General features: G+C 40.2%; 2 protein-coding genes across 2 annotated transcripts; both read right to left on the bottom strand.

Annotated features, from left to right (window-relative positions):
* Nucleotides 1–2,011: 2,011 nt before the first annotated feature.
* Nucleotides 2,012–6,504, bottom strand: gid4 (GID complex subunit 4 homolog). Its single transcript, XM_068578427.1, has 6 exons — nucleotides 6,124–6,504; nucleotides 5,539–5,598; nucleotides 4,747–4,854; nucleotides 4,272–4,373; nucleotides 4,049–4,179; nucleotides 2,012–3,943 (listed from the first exon to the last, which is right to left on the bottom strand). The coding sequence occupies exons 1-6, from the start codon at nucleotides 6,346–6,348 to the stop codon at nucleotides 3,880–3,882; spliced, it is 690 nt and encodes a 229-aa protein (XP_068434528.1). The 5' UTR covers nucleotides 6,349–6,504; the 3' UTR covers nucleotides 2,012–3,879.
* A 1,468-nt stretch (nucleotides 6,505–7,972) lies between these two features.
* drc3 (dynein regulatory complex subunit 3) lies at nucleotides 7,973–11,593 on the bottom strand. The gene is made up of 13 exons (XM_068578020.1): nucleotides 11,531–11,593; nucleotides 11,222–11,363; nucleotides 11,013–11,129; nucleotides 10,706–10,872; nucleotides 10,411–10,557; nucleotides 10,028–10,147; nucleotides 9,834–9,940; nucleotides 9,584–9,758; nucleotides 9,356–9,487; nucleotides 8,987–9,057; nucleotides 8,600–8,708; nucleotides 8,191–8,322; nucleotides 7,973–8,081 (listed from the first exon to the last, which is right to left on the bottom strand). The coding sequence occupies exons 2-13, from the start codon at nucleotides 11,361–11,363 to the stop codon at nucleotides 7,986–7,988; spliced, it is 1,515 nt and encodes a 504-aa protein (XP_068434121.1). The 5' UTR covers nucleotides 11,531–11,593; the 3' UTR covers nucleotides 7,973–7,985.
* Nucleotides 11,594–11,793: the final 200 nt, after the last annotated feature.

Raw genomic sequence — 11,793 nt, forward strand, 5'->3', positions numbered from 1 at the left:
GGAGCGGGTTAGAAAGACTGGAGCCGACCCCTCTCATCCCGGACATGCATTGTTTGAGTCGCTTCCCCGCTGGCAGGAGGCTGCGGTGCATCAGGACCAAGACTTCACGTCACACAAACAGTTTGTTTCCCGTCAGCTCATCCAGAGCCCGAGTCCCCCTCTGACTGACTGCGTCACCCAGACAATCTTCGAGTCACATCCTTCCACACCTCATACTTAAATACTCTTTGCCTCGTTACTTTACAATTGTCCCTTTTACATAATCACTTCATTATGTGCACTTTATTTACATTTCATTTGAACTTGACTTATTCTAACTTTAATGTTTACATTACATCGTTTAAATCGTAAATACTCAGTCGACCCAATTGTAAATATTCATGTTCCCTTTTTTATTGCACTCTGTTTTATGTTTATCGTTAAATGTTTACATGTCATGCACCTTCCACCAGGACAAATTCCAAATGGTTTTCTGATTCTGATTTGCTGATTTTTAATAATGTAACAACGTTTCTGGTAGTTCCAAAGAAACTGCCAGCGTACATGCATATATTATTAACAATATAGTATACTTTTGATCGGATTTTTAGTACACGTGCACACACACACACACACACACACACGTCTATATTCCATTTCATTAAATCTATGACATTGTTTATTGTTCAAGCCAGATCAGGAAGTTTCGGCCCATATCATGTTTTCTTTCACATTTCTTTGTCTAACACATTTCCTCCCCTCTTTGTGACCTGCGGCACGTACACCAAACATGAGTCACTCTGACAGAGCCTTGATTTGTTTATTCAAGTTTCTCTTGAAACTATAAGTGGTTAATCACCTGCCTGATGGTAACCATGCAAAGGAACTCCCAAAACAAAACATACTCTTCACCTTTGGAAAACCAAACCATGTATTCTTTTTCACATAAGTATCTTTAGAACAACGCTGCACATTCAACTGTTTTGTGTGAATTCAACCTGATCATAAAGGAATTGAGGTTTATGGGGAATATACTTCAGAGATCTGATCTATTCACTGACTCCATATGCAGGCATTGGGTTGCTTTCTTTTTCACTTTATTTAAAGATTTACTTATTTGCACCGACACTGTGGATGCATCCCAAGTCTCTTGTGCCTCCCCGTTTCCCTCACTTGCATCTTTTGATTGCAACTTTGTCACGCCCATCAAGGATGCATGAAGAGATGCAAGGAAACCATGTGAGGAAAGAGGATGAGGAAATGTTTTAAGAGACATAAGGCATTGTTTCCCGTGAGATGTCACGTGAAGCAACAACGGTTTCTGATGACTGAAGCCGACTGAGACCGGGTTGCGTATAATACATGATACATAAGCATGCACAGTACATATATCCTCAAAAGTATATATTGATTTGTATCAATTAGATACTCTTTGGGCTTGTTTTTATATACTTATTCTGAAAGAATTGAGGTCATTATTTTTGCTGGCAAGATCTCATTGGATGATGCATTCCATGAAGTCTACTGCCAGCAGCACGTATATAATCTGATTGATGAGGCACTTTTAAATGAGTTTATACATTTTCCCAACACGCACATTTAACTTGTGTGCGATCTTTTTCCATGTTTCTTGTCTGGCCCTCGCAGCGGTGGTGGTGTTAGATGTTCCATGATTATGATCCTGAATTCCTCGTTCATGATCATCTCCTACTCGTCGGCGGAGGAAGAAGAGGCTCCTCCTTTGAGTCAAGGAGCGAGGAAATGACAATTAAGAGACTTGGAATGCACCCACAGTCAGACAATACAAAGTTGGCCGTGTATCATGTGACCTAACAGCTGCAGAAGGCTGAGATGTTTGAAAAGTTTAAAGCCTGAGGAGTGCTTGAGAGAGGGAAGGACGGTCCGTGTACGTTTAGTTGTCCACTACTGACATCTAGTGGAGGCCGCTATGGCCTTTGTGGTCTGAACTCCTGTTCTGTGAGTTAGACAAAGAGGTATGATACGATGAGGTATGAAATAATTCACTCTTTATTTCTCCTCACGCAATGAGGCTGATTTATCATACATCTTCTTTAAATCAAGTGTATTCAGTCGAGACTTGTAATAACACACTCACAAATAAACATCTGTTTCTTACATTGCACATTTTCATTGTTATATGATTGATAAAAAAAAAACAGCAATTATTTTTAAATTGGATTGCAACACTTTCAATCCACATCCAATAAAAAGTTTTTTCCCCCCGCAGCCCATCACATCCCCTCGTCATGCAGCAGCAGCCGAGCCAGCTGAAAGCCTAGAAGCAACACAGAGGCAGGCGGAGTACATGCACGCTTTGATACAACGCCTTCTGCAATCCTCAGGCGCTGGATAAAAACTTTTCTCAAACACGGAAATGTACTTTAACATTTTTTTTTTTCAAATAGAACATTACTCACCTAATAATTTGTCTTTTTAAAATAAAAAAAGATTTACAGACATTTAAAATTTTAAGGCAGCAGGTTTTTTTTTTCCCCTTTAGCATCAAAGGAGGTGATACTCTTCCTACTTTACATTTCTCCACGAGTCACAAAAAGTGCTTTTTGACATATTTTTCACTGAGGACAGAACAGTAACACATTGTCGACGGACATGTTGTGTGGAGCTTTTTTTTTGTTACGTTCAACTGTTGTGCCTTCCTCATTAAGCCAAACGACTGCTTCTGAAGATGGAAATAATATTAAAATGATGTGACCAGAACTTAAGAAAACCAAGATTTTATCCACAGACTGTATTGAAGATTAACATTCAAATCTAAGCATTGTTTTGTTGTCACATCTTAACATTTTCAGTTAGTCTAACTCCACATGTGCCCCATTTGTCGACACATAAGATACAATTTAAAACATTTTTTTATTTTTTTTAAACTAGTGTTGGAATGTACGGTCACATGTCTGAGCTTCAAATGCTGGTAACTGTTATTAAATCTATTCATCAGTCAGTCTTGTTTTTCTTATGCAGTTCTACTCAGACGTTTACTCTAAAAATAAATGGAAGGAAGATAAATCGTCTGGAAATAAAAAGAAGTCATGCACTCTTAGAAAGCCGACCTCTTAGTGACCTTTGGCTTGCATAGAGAAACTTTGACATGAAGCCCCTTGAAGACTTCGTGTTGCGTTTGAAAAAGCAGCAGCTTAGAAACAAATGGTTGTTGGTTATCAACCTGTTGGAGGTCATCGTCGCTGTGATCCGAACTCGTTGGTTTCAACACGTATTGCCCAAAAAACGCCATCCCTGAACGCCTGATCCACAACTTACGGTCTTAAAGACCTTGCATAAAAAGTAGACCACTGCTCATCGTTGCTACTTTCTGCAACCTTTTGGCAAAAAAAACAACCTACAACCATCATACTCTGCATTAAACACTGCAGGGGTGTCAAAGTGATGTTAGATGATTTAAATTCAGCTTTACTGAACAAACACAACCCCCTTTATCCTCGTTCCTTTTGCCACTCACTCCTCGCTGAAAGGCCATTGTGAGGAAAACAGGAACATATTTCGATGTCCGACAACAGGAAGACAGATCCTTTGCGAGCGCAAAAAAATCAGGTGGCACAAATTAAAAACAGACCAAAATACAATTAAAAAAATGAAATCTGAGGTAATAATGAGGCTGTACAGTGACTGCAAGAACCGGCTGTCCTCCACGGATCTTTCGCTTCCTTTAAGCTTGTCCTTCTCTGTGCCTTTGTTGCATCAGTCCACCTCCGGAGAGCCCGACCGCGTTTTCGGTCCCTGCAGGAAGGGCAGCGGGTCCGCTCCAATCTCGGCACTAAAGGACTCTCTGTTGTTCCCGTCCAGTTGAACCACAGAGCCGTATGAAGTGTCCCCTCCTTGACTCGGTACTCTGGTGTGCGTTTGTCACCGAAACTCATAAATAGGCATACTGTGCTCTCGAACGTGGTTTAGGTTTAAAGACTGGTACCTAGGGAGGAAAGTAGAAAAGAGGATTAAGAGTCATGTTGGAGAAAAGAAACAGGCACTAATGTGGCAAAAGCGATTGTCTCGGTTTGTAATGTTTGGTCGTTACCATTCTGAGCTCCGATGGTAATAATAGCCCTCAATAGTAGCAGTGGACTTCTGGAAACAGATGTAATAGAAGCCAGCAAAGGAGGCACCGCTAATGTCTTTGATTGTGTGGTCTGGGACTAAAAACTGCTCCTGAGGGTGCAGAAGAAGAAAAAAAAGTGAAGGTTAGAGCTGTAAGCCAAAACAAGGACATATAGAGAGATGTTGTAAGATGATGTACTAACCTTCCACCTCATAAAGACATAATCACTGTTGTCCAACATTTCGTAGTCAAAGTCATCCGAGTTGAAGCTTTTGGCATATTTGTAAAAAGGCTGGAACTTGCCCTGGTAAGAGTTCATAAAATACTGATAAGAAAATAGAACGTATGGAGATGATGACAAGAAAACTGTGCAAAGTCTACTTTTTGGTTATCATCACTATATGTTCATAAAATACAGAAATGTCCGTTTTTCTTAACATAAACTTCTTTTTATTTGCCGTGGGATTTTTTTCACAAAGTGATAAAAGCTTCTGCCTGGCTCCATCTATTTTTAGGCGAGAGACAGCAAACAAAATGGAAAAAATAAAACTCTTTTTGCAATTTAGGGTCTTTTCTGCCAGACGTAAGAATACAACGTGTCAGTGAACTTGTTAGATGAAGAGCTGTAGGCAGAATTGGTTAGTAATCAACCTAAATACAAGTGAAACCGGACATACCCAGTGCTTTCTGTCCACATCCTCATCCGCGTCCCACTTCCTGGTTAAAAAAGGCCTTTTTCGACTAATAATTTCACCAGCAAAGAATGTTGTGAGAGTCGGATACTCCTATCACACAGAGACGGGAAAGAGAAAGTGAACACATACATTGTGGTTCAGCATTGCTTCAAAAGTGTATGCCTGCAAACTATATTTGTTTTAAAAATGCTTTCAAGGTGCTTTGTCCATCACTGCAACATGATGATTTACATTTCCTGAATTTTCGGAGACTTTAAACTAAGTGATAACATTAGGTGATGCAACAATTATGATATAGTAACGGTTTCCCCACATTTTTTCATATCTAGATTTGAAAATAAAGTTATACTTTGTACAGGTCACATATTGGGAAGAATCTTCATCATTATGCATGTTGACTTACGATTCGTTCTCTTGGCTTAATTTTCACAAAAACAACTCGCCAGTTTAAATTTGACTTCTTGCCAATTGTTTACTTTACGCTGCCACAGAAGAAAAAAAAACTCACTGCTGGAATCTGCTGACCTTTTGCCCTCAATATAGTGTGTGATGTAATGGGTATACAGTTGACACACTCAGAAGTAGAGTGTAAACATTACATGACATCTAGTTAGATCGCAACGGTCTACCTCTAAACTTTTTATTTGTTTACATTCAGCCTTATGAAGCAAGCAGAAACCAGTTCCCACTCGCTTAAATGTAAAAAACAGTCAGTGCTCAGAATAAAAGGTCAGTACTACCTGTTACTACCTGTGACCAAGTTTCAACGCTCACCTCAGTCAAACCTTTGATCTTTAGGTAGCCACACAAATACGAGTCCGCCACGGTCACATGCTGCAAACACATTGAGGGAAAACATCGTTATGTATCTCAAGTGGCCTGAAACCACAGGTACAAAAATAGTAATTATTCTTAATGATTTAAAAAAACAAAAAAGTGCAGGAGGGCTCGACCACAGACAGCCCACAGAGTGGGTTTGCAGTGAAACATGACATGTTGTGTCAGTGAGACTGTTGACATTGCTGTCAACGTCAATTCTCGTAGATTTATTCTACTCATTTATGCTGCTAGTTGCACAAGATGCTAACGTGTAGGTTAGGGTGCTATGTGTAACGTCACTACAGAATAGACTACAACGTCAATGGGTTCAATTATGTCAAAATTATATATGTCACAGTAGAAACACAGTCAATTAGAAATATTTTTCTTCCGCGTACTGAATGACATCCATAAAAAATCTTCACGAGCTAACGTCAGCTAAGTTAGCAACTACTGCTACACATATGCTGACTTTGCAATGTATTAACAAACTGACGTTAACGGACCAAACAGGACGTGTGTACGTCAATAACGATTTACCTGCAACACAACCTCCACGTCGTAGGAGTTGCCTTTGCTCTTCTGATAACCCCGAAACTGTGAGCCGCTGTACAGCAGTGAGGTGGCCACCCCGGGCTGGAAGGTGTTGATCGGGGCAGGGGGAACAAGCGAGGCCGAGGATGGGCAGGCCGCGCCGGTGGTACTGAGGCACTCTGCTCGGACAGGCATGATGAGCGCTAACGTGTCACCGTCAGCGACCGTCATTAACTTTATGGCCGAGAAGCACCAGAGCTGGACAGAGGTCGGGTCCTGACGGAGGGTCTATCGAATCCCCCGAGCTCCCAAAAACTTTGCCCAATCGTGTGAGCTGTCCATGGACCGACTGCCGAGGAGGGACTCACTGCAACGTTTCACTTCAGATTCTAGCTACCGTGGAGCGCATTGGCTGGAAACTGGTGCTTACGCTCGTATTGGATAATGTACGCCGAGTGCATTCTGGGAGTTGTATGCAATTTTCTAACGAGGCACAACCAGAACCGTGCAAAGGGAGAGTCGCGTCAACGTCAAAAGTTCAAAACGCTTGATTGTCACGTGATTCACGAAGACTTCAGCTAGTACCAGTATGTACCAGTACTGTAATTTGGTAGTGTAAATGTTGGTTCAAATCGGTACAAAGAGAGAGACTTAATTGAAAATTTAGCTAAATAGTACTATATACATTAATCAATTTACAATAATTTATTAAAACTGATTTTTTTTTTAATTGTAAGAGCTAGAGTTACCTGCCTTGTTGACATATTTTAGGCTAAAGTTCCTTCGTTTAAAGGAACAGAGTGATATGTAGGGGCATCTAGTGGTGAGGTTGTAGATTGCAAGCAACAGTACACCGCTCCGTTCGCACCCCTCTCTTTCTAAGAATGTCAGAAAACTACGGTGGCCCTCTGGTCGGGATTTAGGTATCTCTAGGATTGTATTACTACACTTAACTACTCCTATTAATATTCACTACACATAGAATCCTAAAACCAAATACTCCCAGAACAGTAAATGGCAAGCTTTCTTTTTGTGCTTGTGTAAACATAGCGGTGGCGGATAACGAACTGCAGACAAAGCTAATCTAATTAGGGGTTGCTTTTCTTTACATGTTCAAGCTGGTTAAACAAATGTATTGATCAAGTATCTGATTTTTACTTGCAAATGTTTTATTGCGCAAAAAGTGACGAGTGAAGGCACCTGCAGCTTGGAGAGCTTGTCCTGCAGCAGATACAGGACTCCTGAGGAGTCCAGATGCAGGAGGATGTAGTGGAGGGACATGTCGACTGTGTTGTCTACAGACCTGTTGGCTCCGGAGGCAAACTGCAGAAGGGTTCAATGGGTTCAGTGGGCCTTGGAGGGTCACTTCATCACCATGAGTTAGAGCGATGGGACTGTAGGCAGTCCTGTGAACCTTGTTTTTTTAGGGACAGGGTTGTTGGTAGAGGCCTTGAAGCAGGCTGATCAGCTTCATGATGGAATAAGAGACTTAATTAGATTATTTTATCATTTAATTTTGATTTTGTTTTTGTTTAATTTTTAAAAACACATATTATATATTTTTCTTTTCTGTTTTTGGTCTGCACTCTGTGTACTGTTGCTTTTCTTCTGTTATTTTCTACCTATAGATGTACGCCACATTAATCACTAAGCACACATATGTGGCAGTGAAACAAGAGAAGACACTAAAACAGTATAAAGATCATTGAAAAAATGTTTAAAACTTCAAAAATAGGAAGCAAAAAACAAATAAACAATTAGAATTATTATTATTATTTTTTTTATTGTTGAGTAAATGTCTTGTTCCATTTTATGAAACCGAATACATAAACAAACTTTCGAGAGGGGGGATTGTTTAACAGATGATGCTACTGCGAATCTTCCAGCTGCTCCAACAAATGGTCCGCGTATCTGTAGATGTCTGAGATTCTCATGCGGTTCCGCTTAAGTTCTTTCTCTTCAATCTGTAATTATCCGCAAAGACAAAAAGAAAACAATATCACAAATGTAAAATACAGGAGAGAGTGACATCATCCATATGAACATATAAATTGAGTAACTTCAGCTCCCTACCCCTTTAACGAGAGCAACCTTCCAGGCATCGGCACGTGTCATCAGCTGAGTCTCTCGGTCATGGATCTTCAGCAGGTGGTTGTCGTGGCTGGTGGCCAGTGCATCCATCACGGTGTCTTTGTCTACAAGCAGCTGCACAGAGACAACACAGTGAACAGCTGAGGGCACTGACAATGGTAATTAACCATATCCCAACGTTGTCTGACCTGTTCAGGTTAATCTCCGTCATCTCATGTTAGGTTAATCTCTTATTATTCTGCTATATCTGCAATAATATACAGTATATACTTCATTACATAACTGAGAGAGAAGGCCTTGACAGCAATTTAAGTACTGTCTAAATAGTTATCTATGTTATCCTATATTTGGGAGGTATGCCAGTTTGGTCTGAAGGGAATAAAACACTCACCGTTTTATCATGATCGGGCCTGTGCTCCCCTTTGTCCTTAGCCACATTTGCTGCCATCATTCGCACATTCTCATAATAATTATCTTCCAGATCTCGACATTGGGCAAATGTACAACTGTGTTATGGAAAGTTTAAACTAAATTATCTTTTATTTTGCACCCAAACTGTGTGTGTTTGCTTGTCACTGTGTAGCAATTAGACGATGACGTCTCAACATGACTCGATTAATGACCACTCAAAACAAACTTTATTACATTCAAATGGGATTGGGAGCAAGTTGCTTCACCAAATGAGGAAGTGCAGTACCTCAATAGCTTTACCCTGACAACAGTTATGAACTAGTGTTAATGGAAAGCTCTTCAAATGATGCACAATGAGAAAGGATATATCCCCTGAGCAGTTTCACTGAAGTTGCCAATCATGTCTGAGATGTTGATGTCCAACTTTTTAATGTTAGCCTGAAATTAAACAAACAGAAAAAAAGGTACACTGTTGGTGACATGTAGATGTCAGGGAATGTATTCAATCTGTAGCCGTGGAATCTATAATAAACTATGCGACATTATTTTACTGAGGTCTAAGAGAATTGAGAAGGGTTCATATGTTTCACCAAGTAGAGAAGATGTATAAACACACACAAACACACACACACACACACACACACACAGACACACAGACACACAGACACACACACACACACACACACACACACACACACACACACACACACACACACACACACACACACACACTGACCTCCAGCTGGCTGACCAGCTGAAACTCTAGTGCCATAAGGCTGTTACAGAGTTGGTTGATTTCCTCTTTGCAGTGGTTGATGTTGACCTTCAGGAGGTCCGGGTCTGATGACTGCTGCAGCTCCACCATCCTCTAGAGAGGTGCGAACACAAGAGGTATCCTCATACTAATTGCTAAGAGCAGGTTTACTGCAGGTCTTTTTAAAACATTATGGTCCGAATGGCTCACCACTTTGCGTCGCTGCTCAAAATCTGTCATTACGCGTGATGCTTTCTGCTGGTAGTGCGTCACGGCCTCTTCCTGACCCCCGAAGAAGGAGTTCACCTCTGTCTCTCTTCGCTCATGCTCTGCCAAACCTGTTTCAAATAACTGCATACACAGCTCCACCATTTGGCATTCAAATGTAAGTGTATGGTTAAGGAACATACTACGACTAATTCATCCGCATAGATTAGAAAGTCAAGACCACACAGGATATGTTTGAAGCAGGTGAGCCGCTTCAGGCACATTGTGCAGAGCCTCTGGGTCGTCTTTGAGCATGCTCTTAAACAGGTCAGAGCCATTCAAGGCCTCTACAAAGGCATCCTGTGGGGAAGAATAACCAAACTCTCACACAGTCGGTATTCAAAATGATGAGTACACAGTAGAAATTAATGTTGAGGATTATATTACCATGTATAATTTGACTTGAGCTTCCTGGTTTTGCTTAACTTCCTCAGCCTGTTGCCTCTGCAGCTCCTCACGTTTGATCTTGTCAAGGACATAGCTGTATTTTATAGATGCTTCATTCTTCTGTACAGAGAGATATGTGATGTGGTTATGCAGTAGTGGGATTTGACCATGTGGGATTTCCAAAAGAAAGGGTTAAAGAAAGGTATTTGTAAAAAATGCTTAGAAAGGAAAGACAATAGATAGATAGATATATAGATAGATAGACAAAATAAAATAAAATATAAAAACAGGGATGAAAGATATATACAAAATAAAAAAATATATACACAATATAATAAAAAAAAATAACTCTGCAGTGTGTATTAAACACACTTTATTCTTACAGTTTTCTCGTCAAGTATTCTGTAGTCCAGGCACATCAAGTTTGGAAAGTATGCAGCGATGGAAAGTTTGTAATTGTCTGCCTGAGAGACAGGATTTCCATACAGGTTGATGGTGAACATGTTCTTGAACTTCCTGAGATAGAGCACCTTTGAAATGTAATCAGGGTGTATTAGATCATGTCAACATAATGTAACGTTATATTCTGAAAATGCAAAACACAAATTACGTAATACTTGCAGTACAGCATGAAATGACATAATGTGTGAAATATTTATGCCAAAAAATGTTTGTTACGTTGTCCAACTGTCCAAGGAGGTTGTTTGCGATGAAGAAATGAGTGAGTCTCTCAAGTGTGTCCATATTTTCAATGACAGAGATTCTGTTGTTGGACAAATTTAGCACTTCAAGCTTCCGCAGAGACTGCAGACCCTCGATTTTCTCGATGCTGTTGAATGACAGATCTGAAAGACACATTTAGAATGACTGTAAATATTAATGGTGGTTTCTGTGCTCATATTTTAAGATGCTATCTATATATCTTTGTCAATACATACACCATTATTGCTGAAAGCATGAGCAGAAATAAGACGCTTCATCTTACTAAGCCATGTTAGATTAATCAGATGGTCCAGGCCCTCGATCTTCTCTATGAGGTTGCTGTTCAAATCCAATCTGACCAAAGATTTGAATTCCCATAGGTGGTCAATCATCAGGATGTCTGTGAACAAACAACTTTGATGCCTAAACCCATACCAACACATTACACATTCATTTATGTATTTGTGTATTTATTTGCATTTTCCTTCTCACTTTTGTAATCCAGTCGTAGTTTACGTATTTCATTGAAGTGGATTCCTTCCACCTTGCCAATACGTCCAACCTGATCCTGAGCAGCTTGCTCCCCTATCGCCTTCTGTAGCATCTCCTCATCCATCAAATTCTCATTTTCCATCTTGATTAATAAACAGAATACATTTTTGGGAATTTGTATTTTATTTGATGACGTTAAACAACAATAAAAAACATTTTATTGTGTAACAGCTAAGATTATTTTAACTGGATAGTTTTAACAGAATGATAAATGAGTTTACCAGACACACATTAACTAAGCAAAGTTACCTCCGACAATCACAAGATCCAGCGTGAGCTAAAAAGTTTTAGTCGTTCCAGAACTCGACAACGTTCCCTCTGGTGTTGACACACTGTTACATAGCAACCGGCTGACTTCAAGCTGCGTTCAAGTACTTCAGAGGGGTTAATATGATATAGAAAAGAAACATACACTTTCATTAATCCCCTTGGGGAAATTCTTTTCTGCATTTGACCCATCCTTGATTAGGAGCAGTGGGCTGCCCTATGAGGCGCCCGGGGAACAACGAGGG

Source organism: Clinocottus analis, unplaced genomic scaffold (genome assembly GCF_023055335.1).
Source record: "Clinocottus analis isolate CAN_PGR_092001 unplaced genomic scaffold, fCliAna1.0.p SCAF_16, whole genome shotgun sequence".
NCBI classification, from domain to species: Eukaryota; Metazoa; Chordata; class Actinopteri; order Perciformes; family Cottidae; genus Clinocottus; species Clinocottus analis.

Bases quoted from the DNA above. Each gene is read 5' to 3' on its own strand.
- gid4 (XM_068578427.1), bottom strand. From the start codon at position 6,348: ATGACGGTCGCTGACGGTGACACGTTAGCGCTCATCATGCCTGTCCGA. The intron at 4,855-5,538 runs GTGAGCGTTGAA...TCTGTGTGATAG, and splicing joins AGATCAAAGGTTTGACTGAG to GAGTATCCGACTCTCACAAC. The intron at 3,944-4,048 runs GTAACGACCAAA...TTTCCTCCCTAG, and splicing joins TACCATCGGAGCTCAGAATG to GTACCAGTCTTTAAACCTAA.
- drc3 (XM_068578020.1), bottom strand. From the start codon at position 11,363: ATGGAAAATGAGAATTTGATGGATGAGGAGATGCTACAGAAGGCGATA. The intron at 10,558-10,705 runs GTAACAAACATT...TACATTTCAAAG, and splicing joins TCCTTGGACAGTTGGACAAC to GTGCTCTATCTCAGGAAGTT. The intron at 10,148-10,410 runs GTAAGAATAAAG...CTCTCTGTACAG, and splicing joins GAATACTTGACGAGAAAACT to AAGAATGAAGCATCTATAAA.